The following is a 19,011-nucleotide window of genomic DNA, read 5'->3' as shown; positions in this document are numbered from 1 at the left end:
ACATCTTTCCCCAAGATACTGCCATCTACTGGAATACTGTCACAATAAATACATAAATCTTTGATATCTGTGATTAAGCAGGCCCCCCCTAGATGTGGTACCTTTGTGCAGTGCACAACCTGCACCACTGTCTGCAGCTGCTCTGACACAAATGTTGACTTGAGTGTCTTTTCATTGGCAATACATCCTTTTCAACTTACCTTTTGAGTTTTCAGTTTTCAAAGAAATTAAACTCATCTTTGAAAACAGTAGGGTTTTTTGTTTGTTTGCTCTACATATAGCCTGAAATTACTCTGTCCATTGCTGCCACTTGGGTTTTTTTCCTTCTTATTTCACCAGACCTTCCTCAGTACTTTTTATTCCTGCACTCTATTGTCCTATAAGTATCACCTCTGCCATTTTTCTTTCCATCTGTGATGCCTATCTTGAACTGTTATAGTTGAAACAATATGCTTCCAGAACCATTTGGTATTGTGTTATTGTAAAGAGACAAGTTTAAATCTCCCTTTGAGGATCTAAAGAGGGCTGTGCCTTTTCTTCATTTCCCATGAACTCTGCCGCCTTTCCTTCTACCGGCTTGCAACAGAGGTCCATCTTGTTTGTGTAACTCAGAATAGCCAGGGATGAAGTATAAATGTGTCAGTCTCTCTAAGTAGACATCTAGCTTTCTCCCTTAGCCACCTTTGACAAGTTATATAGGGGTGACATGACCAAAAGGTGTATGTGGTTTAGGTGCTAGCTTCATCCTGTTCTTATCTGGGATTTTCTCTCAAGACTGTCTCCATGGTTGTTACTAGAAGCATATCAGATATAGAAGGGTTGACCTCTGTTGAGGGGTGAAAAGCCCTCTTGGGTGATGCAGCAGGCCAGGGAGTATCCACATCTCACTGGCGTCACCTACAGCTTCCACAGGACAGAGTCTTATGTCACTACAGGGAAGACTGAGTTCATCTGTTCCCAGCTCACCTCAGCCGAAAGCCCATCGTCCTTGTTTATGCATAAAGCCAGAGTCCCGTGGGAGATCCAGGTCCCTCACAAGCTGACATTTCGTGGATCCGGACATGCAGGTTCACTTCCTTGGCCTGCGGTTGGCTCCAGCTCCCCGGGTCTGGCCTCCCTGCCACAGCGGCCCTTCACAAGGCCTGGCATTGTGCTCCTTGTCCTGAGAAGTTTCCTGGCCCCACAGTGGATGAATGCTCGAGTTGCAGGAGCAGGAATTGTTCCTTGAAAACTTGGTGTTAGCTTGTACAGACTGGCCCGCCTCTGAGACAACCCTATATAGAAGGCGTTTGTGCTGTTGAAAGAAGAAAATTAAAAAAAAAAAAAATTACCAATATATATTTCTTCATAAGATGTTCTATTGTTTTTTAATATTTTCAATGGCCTCTCCCTTCCATAGCTTTTGGCCTTTCTCCAGCTGAGGTTGACCAATCCTGGTGGAATCCTAATTTACATACAGTTGTGCCCTCCTAGGTCTTAACATTGCCTTAGAATTATATCATCCCTCAGCTTACTCTTTAAAAGACTAAGAATCTCTTTAAAAATAAAGGATCCTACACTGCAAAACTTAGTCTTTTTTTAAGTTTTAAAAATAACTTTTATTGGTGGAGAATATAGGAGAACATAAAGAAGAAAAAAAATAATCATTTATAATCAGTCCTGCTACTTAGAGACAGCCACTGCTAAGTTGGTGGTGGGTGATTCTCCTGGCTGAATTTTTGTCTATTTATATACGTATACTTTCCTATAAAAATTGGATCCTACTATATATACACTTTTGCAGGCTTCCCTTTTCACCTAGTGATATACTAAGAACTTCTTTCCATATCAATAAACATAACTCAGTATTATTCTTTTAATGTTTACATAGTATTTGATGTTTACATGTGTCATAATGTATTTAATCAGTCCTCTGTTATTTGCTATCAAGGGTTTGGTTTTATTTTGTTTTCCCAAGTTGTTGCTAATATAAATAAACCGGGGATAAATTGACTTAAAAAAAAAAAGCATTCACGGTTTTCAGGCTTTTGCATGATTTGTCTAATGGACTTTCGAAAAAGCTGAATCTATAATTCCACCAGAAGCTAATAGGAGATAGAGAGAGAGAATATTTCAAAGGTCGTGTGCTTTATCATTAAAAAAATTTTTTTTACCAATTGGGAGGTTATAAATTCTATTTTATAGTTAAAATCTTTTTATTTATTGATTCTTAGTGATGCCAAGCATTTTGTTCATAGGGAGGCATTTGTATTTGTTCTTTTGTATATTTTCTTTTACTGCCATTTATTCTTCTCTATGGTGGTTTGTCTGGGTTGGAATTTTCATTTGATTGTTGTTATTGATTTTTTTATTATGAAAAATTTCAAAACACAGTAGAAGGAATAATGAAACCACCACGTTCCCATCACCCACTGAGAAGACATTTGCCACGCTTTACTTCATGACCCTTTTCTTCCCTCCAATTTAAATCACATCCCAGGGCACCTGGGTGGCTCAGTCGTTAAGCGTCTGCCTTTGGCTCAGGTCATGATCCCAGGGTCCTGGGATCGAGTCCTGCATCGGGCTCCCTGCTCAGCCTCCTTCTCCCTCTCCCTCTGCTGCTCCCCGTGCTTGTGTTCTTTTGCTTTTTCAAATAAATAAATAAAATCTTTAAAAAATATATTTAAATCACATCCCAGACATCATAACATTCACTCTCAAATTCTTTGATATATATCTCTAAAAAATAAGAATGTTTTCCACAATGCCATTGTACATCGTACAGAATCAACACATTTGAGTGTTTTTAATTGCTGAGAAGGTTCTGTTTGATCGGCACCAGCCAAGTATGCAGTCATATCAATGGACTAGGAGGAGGAGACACAGCTTTCTTGTCAACTCTGAAAATTAAAGATGAAAATCTGGTGCCCATATGAGTAGTACAATGACCTTGGTTCTCCATCTGCCCACAAACCCCATTTAGAAACCCACTGAGTCTGCAGTGCCAGCCTCCATTTGTAGATAAATGTCCTGGCTGCCAATGTATAGTGATTAATTCACGTTTTATTCAGTACAGTCCTTCTTTCTTTGAAAATGTGTGCACCCAACATGATCAACAACCGGGTTTCTAGGCCTGCCCATTGGGGTTGTAGGTGGTCTCCTCTGTTGTGTCCCTTTCAAGCTTGCATAGGGAACGTGCTGTTTTGGATGGTTAGAGTTGTCTTTAGGTCAGAGGCTTGCAATCAGTTTTAGTCTTGAGCACTCTTCCCCACCCCCATATTCAAATTCTTGTATTAAAATATATTAAAATCATTCAAGAATAAGGGGTCCTTATTTCTGTGGTGTTGCGAAGAGAAGGGCAGTTAAAACTGTTTTCTTTCATTATAGATGATTACCTTTTTAACAGACTGCTAGAATGTTCATAGGAAAATTGGCACTGACTGCTGTACCTAAAATGTTAATATCTGGGCCCATTTCAGAAGAAGCAGCTAATCTCCCGTCCAAAATGAAATTGAGGGCCCAAGCTGGAAGTTGGGAGGACAACATAGAGTTGAAGGTGACAAAGAGCGATTGCTATACCATAACAAAAGGACCTAACCAGGGTTTTGTAAAGTACTAAAAATTCTTAAAAAAAAAAAAAAACTGCTTTTTAAAAATTTCTTTAATTTTTTTTAAGATTTTATTTATCTATTTGAGAGAGAGAGAGAGCACAAGTAGGGGAGAGGGGCAGAGGAAGAGGGAGAAGGAGGCTCCACACTGAGCAGGGAGCCCGACATGGGGTTCGATCCCAGGACCCTGGGATCATGACCTGAGCTGAAGGCAGACGCTTGATGACTGAGCCACCCAGGCATCCCAGTCCTAAAAATTCTTTTACAGAGATCTGTAGAACTGAGCGTTTAATGTATTTCAAATACAATCATTTATAAATGTTACAAAACACGTAGATATGTAAATATATAAAAAATATATTAAGCATCTATTATTCCACTTTAAATTATTAGCAAGGAAATTAACCAAGGCCAGTGATGTCTGAGATAAAAAATAAGCACTTCCTAAAAATTCATGTGTTAATCATGAAAATTAAGTTGAAAATGAAATAATGTTACTTGACCTTTTATAAAAACTGAAATATCAAAAATAGTGTGGTGATGTTTTGTTGTTCAGTTGTGGGCATATTTTCACACAAGCTACTTCAGCTTCTCAGAAAGTTTCTTCTTTTTTTTTTTAGGATTTTTTTATTCTTATGTTAATTACCATACATTACATCATTAATTTTGGATGTAGTGTTCCATGATTCATTGTTTGTGCATAATACCCAGTGCTCCACGCAGAACGTGCCCTCTTTAATACCCATCACCAGGCTAACCCATCCCCCCACCCCCCTCCCCTCTAGAACCCTCAGTTTATTTTTCAGAGTCCATCGTCTCTCATGGTTCGTCTCCCGCTCTGATTTACTCCCCTTCATTCTTCCCCTCCTGCTATCTTCTTCTTCTTTTTTTCTTAACGTATATTGCATTATTTGTTTCAGAGGTACAGATCTGTGATTCAACAGTCTTGCACAATTCACAGCACTCACCATAGCACATACCCTCCCCAATGTCTATCACCTGGCCACCCCATCCCTCCCACCCCCCCACCACTCCAGCAACCCTCAGTTTGTTTCCTGAGATTAAGAATTCCTTATATCAGTGAGGTCATATGAGACATGTCTTTCTCTGATTGACTTATTTCACTCAGCATAACACCCTCCAGTTCCATCCACGTCGTTGCAAATGGCAAGATCTCATTCCTTTTGATGGCTGCATAATATTCCATTGTGTATATATACCACATCTTCTTTATCCATTCATCTGTCATTGGGCATCTTGGCTCTTTCCACAGTTTGGCTATTGTGGACATTGCTGCTATAAACATTGGGGTGCACGTACCCCTTCGGATCCCTACATTTGTATCTTTGGGGTAAATACCCAGTAGTGCAATTGCTGGATCGTATGGTAGCTCTATTTTCAACTGTTTGAGGAACCTCCATACTGTTTTCCAGAGTGGCTGCACCAGCTTGCATTCCCACCAACAGTGTAGGAGGGTTCCCCTTTCTCCGCATCCCCGCCAACATCTGTCGTTCCCTGACTTGTTAATTTTAGCCATTCTGACTGGTGTGAGGAGGTATATCATTGAGGTTTTGATTTGGATTTCCCTGATGCTGAGTGATGTGGAGCACTTTTTCATTTGTCTGTTGGCCATTTGGATGTCGTCTTTGGAAAAATGTCTGTTCATGTCTTCTGCCCATTTCTTGATTGGATTATTTGTTCTTTCAGTGTTGAGTTTGATAAGTTCTTTATAGATTTTGGATACTAGCCCTTTATCTGATATGTCATTTGCAAATATTTTCTCCCATTCTGTCGGTTGTCTTTTGGTTTTGTGGACTGTTTCTTTTGCTGTGCAAAAGCTTTTTATCTTGATGAAATCCCAATAGTTCATTTTTGCCCTTGCTTCCCTTGCCTTTGGCGATGTTTCTAGGAAGAAGTTGCTGTGGCTGAGGTCGAAGAGGTTGCTACCTGTGTTCTCCTTTAGGATTTTGATGGACTCCTGTCTCACGTTTAGGTCTTTCAACCATTTGGAGTCTTTTTTTTTTTAATGGAGTCTATTTTTGTGTGTGGTGTAAGAAAATGGTCCAGTTTCATTCTTCTGCATGTGTCTGTCCAATTTTCCCAACACCATTTGTTGAAGAGACTGTCTTTTTTTCCATTGGACATTCTTTCCTGCTTTGTCAAAGATGAGTTGACCATAGAGTGGAGGGTCTATTTCTGAGCTCTTTATTCTGTTCCATTGATCTATGTGTCTGTTTTCCTGCCAGTACCATACTGTCTTGATGATGACAGCTTTGTAATAGAGCTGGAAGTCCGGAATTGTGATGCCGCCAGCTTTGCTTTTCTTTTTCAACATTCCTCTGGCTATTCAGGGTCTCTTCTGGTTCCAGACAAATTTTAGGATTATTTGTTCCATTTCCTTGAAAAAAGTGGATGCTATTTTGATGGGGATTGCATTGAATGTGTAGATTGCTCTAGGTAGCATTGACATCTTCAAAATGTTTGTTCTTCCAATCCATGCGCATGGAACGTTTTTCCATTTCTTTGTGTGTTCCTCAATTTCTTTCATGAGTATTTTATAGTTTTCTGAGTACAGATCCTTTGCCTCTTTGGTTAGATTTATTCCTAGGTATCTTATGGTTTTGGGTGCAGTTGTAAATGAGATCGACTCCTTAATTTGTCTCTCTCTGTCTTGTTGTTGGTGTATAGGAATGCCACTGATTTCTGTGCATTGATTTTATATCCTGCCACTTTACTGAATTCCTGTATGACTTCTAGCAGTTTTGGGGTGAAGTCTTTTGGGTTTTCCACATAAAGTATCATATCATCTGCAAAGAGTGAGAGTTTGACTTCCTCTTTGCCGATTTGGATGCCTTTGATTTCTTTTTGTTGTCTGATTGCTGTGGCTAGGACTTCTAATACTATGTTGAATAGCAGTGGTGATAGTGGACATCCCTGCCGCGTTCCTGACCTTAGAGAGAAAGCTCTCAGCTTTTCCCCATTGAGAATGATATTCGCTGTAGGTTTTTCATAGATGGCTTTTATGATATTGAGGTACGTACCGTCTATCCCTATACTCTGAAGAGTTTTGATCAAGAAAGGATGGTGTACTTTGTCAAATGCTTTTTCTGCATCTATTGAGAGGATCCTATGATTCTTGTTCTTTCTTTTGTTAATATATTGTATCACGTTGATTGATTTGCGGATGTTGAACCAACCTTGCAGCCCAGGGATAAATCCCACTTGGTCATGATGAATAATCCTTTTAATGTACTGTTGGATCCTATTGGCTAGTATTTTGGTGAGAATTTTTGCACCCATGTTCATCAAGGATATTGGTCTGTAATTCTCCTTTTTGATGCGGTCTTTGTCTGGTTTTGGGATCAAGGTAATGGTGGCCTCATAAAATGAGTTTGGAAGTTTTCCTTCCATTTCTATTTTTTGGAAGTTTCAGGAGAATAGGTATTAATTCTTCTTTAAATGTTTTGCAGATTTCCCCTGGGAAGCCATCTGGCCCTGGGCTTTTGTTTGTTGGGAGATTTTTGATGACTGCTTCAATTTCCTTAGTGGTTATAGGTCTGTTCAGGTTTTCTATTTCTTCCTGGTTCAATTTTGGTAGTTGATACATCTCTAGGAATGCATCCCTTTCTTCCAGGTTGTCTAATTTGCTGGCATAGAGTTGCTCATAACATGTTCTTATAATTGTTTGTATTTCTTTGGTGTTGGTTGTGATCTCTCCTCTTTCATTCATGGTTTTGTTGATTTGGGTCATTTCTCTTTTCTTTTTGATCAGTCTGGCCAGGGGTTTATCAATCTTGTTAATTCTTTCAAAGAACCAGCTCCTAGTTTCGTTGATTTGTTCTACTGTTCTTTTGGTTTCTATTTCATTGATTTCTGCTCTGATCTTTATTATTTCTCTTCTCCTGCTGGGTTTAGGCTTTATTTCCTGTTTTTTCTCTAGCTCCTTTAGGTGTAGGGTTAGGTTGTGTATTTGAGACCTTTCTTGTTTCTTGAGAAAGGCTTGTATTGCTATATACTTTCCTCTTAGGACTGCCTTTGCTGCATCCCAAAGATTTTGAACAGTTGTGTTTTCATTTTCATTGGTTTCCATGAATTTTTTAATTCTTCTTTAATTTCCTTGTTGACCCATTCATTCTTTAGTAGGATGCTCTTTAGCCTCCATGTATTTGAGTTTTTTGCGACTTTCTTCTTGTGATTGAGTTCTAGTTTCAAAGCATTGTGGTCTGAAAATACGCAGGGAATAATCCCAATCTTTTGGTACTGGTTGAGACCCGATTTGTGGCCTAGGATGTGATCTATTCTGGAGAATGTTCCATGGGCACTAGAGAAGAATGTGTATTCCGTTGCTTTGGGCTGGAATGTTCTGATATGTCTGTGAAGTCCATTTGGTCCAGTGTGTCATTTAAAGTCTTTATTTCCTTGTTGATCTTTTGCTTTGATGATCTGTCCATTTCAGTCAGGGGGATGTTAAAGTCCCCCACTATTATTGTATTGTTGTCAATGTGTTTCTTCGCTTTTGTTATTAATTGCCTTATATAATTGGCTGCTCCCATGTTAGGGGCATAGATATTTACAATTGTTAGATCTTCTTGTCGGATAGACCCTTTAAGTAGGATATAGTGTCCTTCCTCATCTCTTATTGGTCTTTGTTTTAAAATCTAATTTGTCTGATATAAGGATTGCCACTGCAGCTTTCTTTTGGTGTCCATTAGCATGGTAAATAGTTTTCCACCCCCTCACTTTCAATGTGGGGGTATCTTTGGGTCTAAAATGAGTCTCTTGCAGACAGCATATTGATGGGTCTTGTATTTTAATCCAGTCTGATAGCCTGTGTCTTTTGATTGGGGCGTTTAGCCCATTTACATTCAGGGTAACTATTGAAAGGTAAGAATTTAGTGCCATTGTATTGCCTGTAAGGTAACTGTTACTGTATATTGTCTGTATTCCTTTCTGGTCTATGCTGCTTTTAGGCTCTCTCTTTGCTTAGAGGACCCCTTTCAATATTTCTTGGAGGGCTGGTTTCGTGTTTGCAAATTCCTTTAGTTTTTGTTTGTCCTGGAAGCTTCTTATCTCTCCTTCTATTTTCAATGACAACCTAGCTGGATATAGTATTCTTGGCTGCATATTTTTCTCGTTTAGTGCTCTGAAGATATCGTGCCAGTCCTTTCTGGCCTGCCAGGTCTCTGTGGATAGGTCTGTTGCCAGTCTAATGTTTCCACCATTATAGGTTACATATCTCTTCTCCCGAGCTGCTTTCAAGATTTTCTCTTTGTCTCTGAGACTTGTAAGTTTTACTATTAGAGGTCGGGGTGTTGACCTATTTTTATTGATTTTGAGAGGGGTTCTCTGTGCCTCCTGGATTTTGATGCCTGTTTCCTTCCCCACATTAGGGAAGTTCTCTGCTATAATTTGCTCCAATATACCTTCTGCCCCTCTCTCTCTTTCTTCTTCTTCTGAGATCCCAATTATTCTAATGTTGTTTTGTCTTATCGTATCGCTTATCTCTCGAATTCTGCCCTCGTGATCCAGTAGTTGTTTACCTCTCTTTTTCTCAGCTTCTTTATTTTCCATCATTTGGTCTTCTATATTGCTGATTCTCTCTTCTGCCTCATTTATCCTAGCAGTTAGTGCCCCCATTTTTTATTGCACCTCATTAATAGCCTTTTTGATTTCGACTTGGTTAGATTTTAGTTCTTTTATTTCTCCAGGAAGGGTTTCTCTAATAACTTCCATGCTGTTTTCAAGCCCAGCTAGTATCTTTAAAATCATGATTCTGAACTCTAGGTCTGACATCGTCCATATTGAGTAGGTCCCTGGCAGACAGTACTACCTCTTGTTCTTTTTGTTGAGGTGATTTTTTTCGTCTTGTCATTTTGTCCAGAGGAGAATAGATGAATGAGAGAACAAAATGCTAACAGGTTAACAACGTCCCTAGAAAATATACTCTAAACAAATCAGAAAAGACCTGAAACCAGGGGAAAGGAAAGGGAAAGAGAGAAAAAAAAAGAAAAAAAGAAAGAAAAAGAAAAACATAAAAACAAACAAAAACAGAACAAAACAAAAAAAACAGAATATGATCAAATATGATAAGGCTGGTGCATAGATCAGTGCCACACACTAGATTTTGGGTGTATTTTGGTCTGTTAGAAGAACGTGCCTCCTAAAATTTTAAAGAAAGAAAGACTTATACATGTACAAAATAAGGGTTGATAAAATGAAGGGATGGAATATGACTCTAAAGATGAAAAATATAAAAAATTTTAAAAAAGGAGTTGATAAGGTGCTTGAAAAAAGAAAGAAGAGGATTAAAAAAGAAAGAAAGAAAAAAAAGGGGGGAGAGAATGTGATCAGGCAGGAGACTAGAACTAAGCCATACACTAGAGATTTAGGGTATATTTTGATCTGTTAGAAGAAACTGTATCTGAAAATTTTAAAGAGAGAACAACTTATATATATATATGCCAAAAATAAGGGTAACTACTATGAAGGGATAGAATATGACTCTAAAAATGAAAAATAAAAATGTTTTTTTAAAAAAGGGATTGATAAGATGTTGGTTGAAAAAGGGAAGGAGAAAAATTTAAAAAAAATTTTTTTTAAATTAACTTTGAAAGACTAACGAATCATGGTAAAAAAGCCATGAATTCTATGTGCAGTATTCCCCTAGCGCTGGAGTTCTCACGTTCTCCTTGATCGGTAAACTTGGTCTTGGCGGGCTGTTCGTGCTGATCTTCTGGGGGAGGGGCCTGTTACTGTGGTTCCCAAATGTCTTTGCAGGAGGCGGAATTGCCCCACCCTTATGGTCTGGGCTAAGTAATCTGCTCGGGTTTGCTCTCAGGAGCTTTTGTTCCCTGCAAGCTTTCCATACAGCTTTGGAGGACGAGAGTGAAAATGGCGGTCTCCCAATCTCCAACCGGGAGGAGCTGAGAACTCGGGGCTCCCTCCTCAGTGCGCCCCCAGAGAAAAGCAGCCAGTCACTCCCGTCTCCCCGGTCTCCGGCCGCACTCCATGCTCACCCGGCCTGTGACCAAGCATTTCTCTCTCTGGTACCCTACTTGGTGTAGAGTCTCTAAACCCAGCAGATCCCGGTGGTGTGCTCCCGTGCCGCTTCTCCCTGGGGAGGAAGGGGAGTCTCCCCGATCTGCTGCTTGTTGGGTCCCTGCTGGAGGAGCAGTGGCCTGACTGTGCCGCGGATCACAGTTTATGGCAACCCCGAGCTGAGAGCCTGCGCCTCGGCTCCGTCTCGGCAGCCGGCTTCCCCGCTCTGATACCCAGGAGCTCTGCCACACTCAGGCACCCCTGGTCTTTCTGTGACCCCGAGGGTCCTAAGACCACACTGTCCTGTGAGGGTTCCACCCCCCACTTAGCCACTGGAGTGACGTCCCTCAGCGGAGCCGACTTCTAAAAGTTCTGATTTTGTGCTCCCCTGATCTATTACTTGCCAGAAGCAGCCGACGGAGGCCCCCTCCCCCGCCGTCTATCCTCCCGAATATCGCCCGGGATTCACTTCTCTGCACGTCCTACCTTCCAGAAAGTGGTCGCTTTTCTGTTCAGAGAGTTGTTGGTATTCTTTTCTTCGATCTCCTGTTGAGTTCGTAGGAGTTCAGAATGGTTTGATCCCTATTCAGCTGAATTCCTGAGACCAGACGAAATCCAGGTCTCCTACTCCTCCGCCGTCTTGGTCCGCCCCCTCCAGAAAGTTTCTTCTGACCTTAAAGTATTTGAGGAAATGTTGAGAAGATAGTTATAACTAATCCAAATAGTTGCCCTATTCCTTATCTTAGAATAATGCTGTCTTTTGTATTTGATATGTGGGAAAAGCTTTAACAAAAAACCAAACAAACAAAAAACACATTTTCGTTCTTCAGCAAGGATGGACTTCTGTTTTCGTTAGCCAGGTCTAGGTTTTGTTCAAAGAAAACATTTCCAGTTTGTTGTCATTTCCTTTAGTGTCATCTATGCGTGGAGATTCCTGGTAACTTCCAGGAAGTTACCTGTGTCCATTTCAGTCTGTCACATTCATATTCCACACAGGCAGAAAGTCCTTGAGCGAGAGTTAAGATTTATTCTTGGAGTCACTTTGTTCTCTTGCCTATCTTTTCTTTAGGCTTCTGGAGACATGGAAGATTGTTTTTGCAGCCAGTGCTTCCTGTCACTTCAAGATGTTCATGTGGTGTGTCACTCTGGGGGCATGTCTCAAGGTCGAAGTGATTTGGAGGTCAAGTTTTAAAAAGACCACTACAATGGTTTTAGATTAATATATGGAACTTCAGTCCTTTAAAAATAACAGTATATATCAATAGAGAAAACTCGTATTTTACTGACTTGAGTTAATAGCTGGGGTTTAGTGGAGATTGAGGCAAACTCTGTAAACAGGGCCATTTGGTGAGGCGGCCCAGGGACTGGGGTCTGCTGGGGAGTGGGTAGCAGCTAGAAAGAGAGAAGACGTTGACCCCCACAGAACTTTTCCACTCCAGAATGGGACTTCTGGCTCTCCTTTCACAATATATAACTTCTCAGAAATATCTGAGTCGGATCACTTATTCTTAAGATTTCCTTAAAATAAAACAAAACCAAACAAAAATTAACCCAGATTCTTTTGGACTTATATTATGCAGCTCTTGGAAAAAATCCTGAGGCCCTGTTAAGTTGTATGATACATAGCCGAATACATAATCAAGTACTTCTACTTGAAAACACACCATTTTTTTTATTCATTAAAGAAAAATTTGTAAATGTGCAAATGATATCAGAATATCACATCAGCGTGGTTTGTCTGAAACTCTTACATTAATAGAATTTCATTCTACCCTGAAGTATATAGATCCTTGTGGGTTCTGAGTAAAAACTCACTACAGAGCAAAATCTCTTTCCCTTGTTTAATCTTTCTTTTCTGTTGGCCATTCCCAAGTTCAGTCCTAAGAGTTATTATTGTCTTTTAGAAGGGAAAAAAATGTATATTTCTTCTCCATTGCTCCTTTGAAATAGTTGTGTCATTATTTAAAGTACTTTTTCCTGGGGCACCTGGGTGGCTCAGTTGGTTAAGTGTCTGCCTTCAGCTCAGGTCATGATCTCAGGGTCCTGGGACTGCCCCCCCAAAATCAGGCTCCCTGCTCAGCAGGGAGTCTGCTTCTCCCTCTCCATCTGTCCCCCCAATTCGTGCTTTTTTGCTCTCTCTCTCTCTCAAAAAAATAAATAAAATCTTAAAAAAATAAAGTACTTTTCCAACTTTTTCTTATATACTGTATCCACCTTCTTTTCCTTTTCCTTCTTGTTTTATTTTGCTAGTGTCATCAACAGGAGAATTCCTGTAATGCGTTGGTTTTAACGCTGGTGCACAGGGAGCGATGGTTTCTAAGTAGATGGGCTTCTGTTCTGCATGAAACACGGCTCCCCGTTGGCCCTCAGATGTTAAAGGTGGAAATATTTGTGCCACAATCGGCACTTAGCAAAATGTATCAATAGTTACAGCCATAATCTTTTACAAACTGTTTTATTATTTATTGTAAATCTTTCCTTCTTGCAGCCCCGTGCTGTTGACCCTATGGTTCATGCCGTCTGATGCCTGGAATTGTCCAGCCACTGTGACAGCGGTGCCCCCTCATCGTTTAACCCTTAGATTTTCTACAAGAGAAAAATGAAAATACACATTCAATGTTCATTGCGCTTTTATCCAGAAAAGAAACTTGAATAGATAAACGTTTTGTCTCTTCTAAGTAGCAAAAGGCAAGAAGAGTAATGGAGGAGTCTATACGGGTAGCTTCCAGATGCTGCTTCTGAACATTTATACGCATTAACTAAGTCTTCCAGGTAGCCTGTCTCTGTCCGGGGCCCAAAGGGATATGCTGTGGCAGGTGGGGATTTTGTTAGATGAGGACAGGAGATGCCCTCTCCTATTGGCTGTTTGTTTCAACCTCCTCCATTACCAACTTTTCACCACAAATGTTAACCAGAAAGAAATCACTTTGTGTCAGTTTTTCCCTTTTTCCACTTCTTCAGCTCACTTTCTGTTGGAGAGGTTTTTTCACAGTGAAATGACTAAAATTCAGGCAGCTGGAGAGTCTGGAAGCGAGAGCCATGCAGCAGTCACAAGCTGGCTGCATTTCTGGAAGAACTGGGGACCAACTAAGTGACTAGTTGAAGGACAGTACCAATGTGCTTTGGAGTCGAGCATATCAGAAAGTCTGTGTTTCATTTCTTGTTCTCCTCCCTGGGGAGATGCAGACCCGGTTCATTTTGTGCCGGGCACATCCTGGAGCTTCCCATATCTGCCCCCTTCTCCCACCACTGGCCATCCCTGCAGCGTGAACGCAGTGCTGGCATTGTCCACGGCAGACCTGGGCCTCTGCTGAGAGCGGGTGGGCTTCTGCACTTTACAAACGCATGAGGCACGGGAGAAGACGAGCTTAAGGAATACCATCTTGGCATCCTGAAAATTACATCGCAAGTGCAGTGTCTTCTGTCCTCAGAACATCGGCAGAGTTGAAGATGACCAACGTCACTGGAGATGTAATCTCATTAAGCAAGCACGTGCTATGTAGGGCATGTTCCAAGTTTAGTTTTTTCTCCTCCTCTTCCTGAAACATAAATGCCAATCTAGGTAGCTGCAAGATTAATATACAGATGTCTGTGTAGCCATAGTGCCACCAGGAGCTTTGTATCTGTGCTGAAATAGAGGCTTCTCGTTACTCTGACCTCTTCATTTAGGCTTAATAACAGAGATGAGCTTGCCCTCAAAAGCAGTGCGTGCGGGCAGTGGGGAATGTTTTGGATTGCAAATTGACCTCAGGGTTGCAGAAGTTTTAGAGAATTGGGGCATATCTTCTACAGGGAAGTAAAAATTAAATCATTTTCACTTGCTCTATTTCTCCGTTGAAAAAGTTCTCCTTTAGTTACCTGGGATCCCGCATCCTGAAATGGCTGCTCCCATACCCCCTTCAGCCCTCCTTCCTTTATCTCTTCCTTTTGCTGTATTCATTGCAAGGAGGATCTGCGGTCTATACTGTCCGTGAGCTGCCTGGATGTTAAGGGATCACAAGAGAGGCAGTGTAGCTTAGTGGGTAAGAGTGCAGACTGCGATGCCAACCTGCCTGTATTCAAATCTGGGCTCAGCTCATAGGCATGGGCAGTCACTTCACTTCTCTGTGCCTGCATCTCTTCATCCCTAAAATAGGGGTAATAATAATGATAGTAGGGCCCTTGTGAGGATTAAGTGAAGTTAAAGTACACAAGGTACTTTAGAACAGTGCCAGATACTTAGTAGCAATTTATGTGCCAGTTGCTATGTTTTATTGAGCATGTACTATGTACTAAGGACTTCACCTTGAAATACCTTACTTAACTCTTGCAGCACCCTTAGAAAGAAGGCATTTTTTAAACCTTTTTCCAGTGATGAAACTGAGGCTAGAGAGGTTATTGACCTGACCAGAAGGCATTTAACTATTAAATGGCCAATATGGAATTCAGACTCAGATCTTTCTGATGCCAAACTGTGTGCCAAACCACTGCACTCCCCCAGAATGAACGCATACGAATGCAGAGCATTGCAGCCGCACATGTGACCTAAGACTCATGCTCTCTGTTAACCTAATATCGTCTCTTTCTACGATCTCCTGTTGAGTTCGTAGGTGTTCAGAATGGTTTGATCCCTATCCAGCTGAATTCCTGGGACCACACGACATCCAGGTCTCCACTCCTCTGCCATCTTGCTCCTCCCCAATCTGTCTCTTTCTAGATAAGACCTCATGTCAGGCTTATGCTGCCTTGACTTATGAAAGTGTCTTCATTGATTCTTTGCCCTGTAACATTGCTCGTCCTTTTGTGCCTTTTTAGTATTCAGCGTGACTTCCTCTCCCTCAGAAGAAATCTTTTCTGTTCTACGCAGGATAAAGCTGCATCCGGGGTAGAAAATTATTTGGAGTGTTGTTGCCCTCTGTGATTGTCTCCCTTTTGACTCAATTTCTTCTGAATGGCTTGGTGATAATAGGGCTCCTCTCCTCCCATCAGTGGAAATCTGTGCTGTTGCAGAGAACACGTGAGGATGCAGAGCTAGCCCACTTCCACTTCTTAGCAAAACCTAGGAGGATCTTCCCAGCATGCAGCACGGCAGCCTCAGCCTGGTTCACCTGGAAACCTGAGGGTTGGTTTTAAATACCTGTGGTCTTTACCTGCTCTTAAACTGTTATCCAACCTGCATATGTCACTGCTGGTTTGAAGCATTGGCCACCAGCGTCACAGTGTCCCACATGGACTGCTACTCTGGCCACCTGACTTGTCTTCTGCAAGCCCCCCCCCCCCGGCCCCGCCCCGGCAGAGCTTCCTGGAGCTGGAATCTTATGCCATCCCCCACTTTCCTAAAGTACAACGGGCTTCCCGCTGCTGGTGGGACAAAGTCATGATCCCTGCATGCAGTGTGCCTGCCCGAGGTTTTGGCCTCATGTCCCTCCTCAGTGTGCCTTCTGCCGTCCCCGCAGACTGGCTGTGCGTTCGGGCTGTGCAGGGGACACGTCCCCAGCCTCTTGGAACCCGACCACCCTACTCCCCTTCAGGTCTCAGCTCAGTTTCGGCTTCTGCAGTTCTTGGGCTTCCCTGAACTCTCAGATTTCCAGTGCTTTCTATAGCCAGGGTCCCAGTAACATGCAGGCCCATTGCCTGACATTTACCCCGTGCCCGGGGATCAGCTCTTGGTGTTTCCCTTGTGAACCATCCGCTCAGACACAAGGATAGCTACACCCTCTTGTCTGGAAGCTCCAGAGCTAATGAGGTGGGGATCAAGAAACCTTACCCTCTGGGTTTGACCCGCAATTCCCCATGGTCTCTATGTCCTTAAAAGTCCTTTGATAGTAAACAGTTTTCTTACTGGAAGAGTTGGAAATTAACCTCATCACCCAGAAGTCAGCGACTCTTCAAAATCAGAGTGACTTTTTCTTCATTCATTTTATACAAGAAAACTTTACACTTTCAGTCACCTCGTAAGGAAAAGGTTCATTTATGCTGCTTTTTGAGTTAGACCGAGGTACACATAAAAAATAGCTCACATTTATTGAACACTTGGTGTTTGCCAGGCACTAGGAAAGCATATTCTATGGACCATCTTACTCATTGCTGACAGCTTCTCTATGAGCTGTGGATGCTGAGATCATCCCACTTTATAGACAAGAAACGGAGGCTCAGAGAAGCTAAGTCATACGTGTCGGGTCACACAGCCAAACGTGGTAGAGCTGGAATTTGAACTCAGAGCTGCCCACCTATGAGCACATGCCATTAGCCACCATAATGCATTGCCTTGTCCTATTGACTATTCTGTATCACTTGCAGGTGATGAGCTGTGTGGCATAAAACAATGTTTCCCCATTTCCCATCACCTACTAGCCTATAGCCATTTCACTCTCTAAGCCTATTTAAATGGTTTTATGTTTAAGATAGAACGAAAAGCATGCCACACAAAGTTGCATTAAATCTAGCGTAAGAGTCATATAAAATCATATTGTTAATTATGCTTTACTTTTTTATAAATATATGTCTCCCATTTTTATCTTAATATTTCCTTTTAAGATTTAGTGGCAGTAACTGTAGCCTTGAGGCATGTTTAGAAAAGCAACACCAGTCATGGTGGTCCTCGGCTTGGTATGCCTTTGGATCTTTTCCTTCCCCTGATGGGCAGTTTTGCAGGGGACTCCATCCCTGCAGACTGCCTCTTCCTGGCTTCAGGGAAGGTTGTGCCAATCAAGAGGCCCTGGTGGGAGATGAGGGTGGGGCTTAAGGAAGACTACTCCTTTTCTGTCTCCTGATCTTCGTGGCTCTGGGCTGCGTTACTGCCCGCTATGGACCTTCTGCCACCTGTGTACCCAATTCCCTCCATTAAATTTCCTACTTTGTAAATAAATTGGGCTTTCTGTTCTCCAGGTCTGACTTTACTGACAACTGCAGTATTCTCACATGTGATCACAATACTTATTTACAGTTTACTTTGGAGGTATGGACGGTGGATGCTGCCATTGGGTTAAAATCCTCTGATTTAAAACATCCAGAGCCTTTGTGTTCGGAGTTGCAGTGGTAGTAACAGAGCAAAACCCTAGCTGGGTGTCTGACATCCCTGATTCTAGTTCTAGCTGAGTCACTCAAGGAACTTAGAATCACTCAAGTCAGAGCCGCAGTTTCATGGGAAATAAAGGGCTCCCCAGTTAGCCAGCTTAACTCCTTGCAAACCAAGACATTTCTAGGATGTGGTCTCAGTTTCCGTGGGGACCAGTGAGTTGTGTCCTTCAGTGCAATGGCCCCTTGACTCTGGCCTGCGTGCTGTCCTTCTGATGTGTGCTGTTGGTCCTGAGGGCTCAGGTGACAGAATGTGGGTGAGCCAGGGCAGATCTCTCGCCCCTCTGGGAAGAACCTCAGATAGGCCTTTCTGATTCTGAGTCGGGCAGTTGGTCTTCATTTGGGCGCAACACACTGGCAGGACACAGAGTACAAGAGTAAAATTTACTGCTCAGCTGTCCTGACTGTGGGTTTAACAATGTTTCAAAGATGATGTTTCATTATAGTCACCTTAAATATAAAACCAACCAGTAGAATATACAGATGGTACTCCTCTGATGTCATAGATTTTCTCTTTCTCCATTTTAAGCCACAATCTTCTTATATTCTCTAAACACCGTTAAAAAAACAAACCTTATTCCGTATATGTGTGTGTTTATGTGTGTATGTATATATATATATATTTGGGGCCAGATGCTCTGGGTAATATAAATAACTTTAATTTACTAAACTTGACCCCCCCTCCCCCCATCCCAGCCCTTTCTTTTCAGAAGATACATTTAGACAATCACCATTCACCTCTAATTCAAAAGACCTGCTACCCAGTGAATCTGTGCTTCACGGAAGAATATCAACACCAGGTATGGAAACATTATTTGACTTTGCTGCTACTGTTGGTTGCTTAAAATGACTTTTCTGAAATGTGTAAATGTTCAGATACTTTCAGCTTAGATGTGGACGTTTTTCATATGAAGCTAGGCTTTTAAAAAAGAGGAGAAACTCGATTTAAACAGCCACAAAAGTTTATTAAAATAAAGTGTGGTCAGTAATAAAGTGCTTCATTTTTTGCTTTAGGAGCTTATTGTTCTTTACCTGCTGATGTTTCATTCATATATCAAATTTCCTTTTCTTTGAAATAGCAAAGTATAACTTGAACATAATTTGCTTTACACACCGTTAGTATTTCAGGCAGGCAGCCAGGAAGATATAGGAGGGCAGTGGCGAGAACTAATCGTCAGCAGGGAAGGTCGTGACCCTGGTGGGGTGTGGGTGGCCACAAAGACCACTTTGGTTTCCATGGAAGCAGCACAACTCATTAAGATAATCTTGCCACCCGGATTCCGCCTCTCTTCTTAATCAGAGTATCTGCATATATCCATCTAAGGCTCCT

The 19,011-nt window shown here is 41.6% G+C and overlaps 1 protein-coding gene across 5 annotated transcripts in view; it reads left to right on the top strand.

Annotated features, from left to right (window-relative positions):
- Positions 1–19,011, top strand: part of ZNF827 (zinc finger protein 827) — a 172,183-nt gene that overhangs the window by 96,259 nt on the left and 56,913 nt on the right. For all 5 annotated transcript variants that reach the window (XM_027599359.2, XM_027599358.2, XM_027599362.2 and 2 more), the window contains exon 8: positions 18,378–18,481. In XM_027599359.2, coding sequence (XP_027455160.1) covers positions 18,378–18,481 — 104 coding nt within the window. The remainder of the gene's footprint in view (positions 1–18,377; positions 18,482–19,011) is intronic.

Source organism: Zalophus californianus, chromosome 2 (genome assembly GCF_009762305.2).
Source record: "Zalophus californianus isolate mZalCal1 chromosome 2, mZalCal1.pri.v2, whole genome shotgun sequence".
Taxonomy (NCBI): domain Eukaryota; kingdom Metazoa; phylum Chordata; class Mammalia; order Carnivora; family Otariidae; genus Zalophus; species Zalophus californianus.
This window is presented reverse-complemented; position numbering and strand designations above follow the sequence as displayed.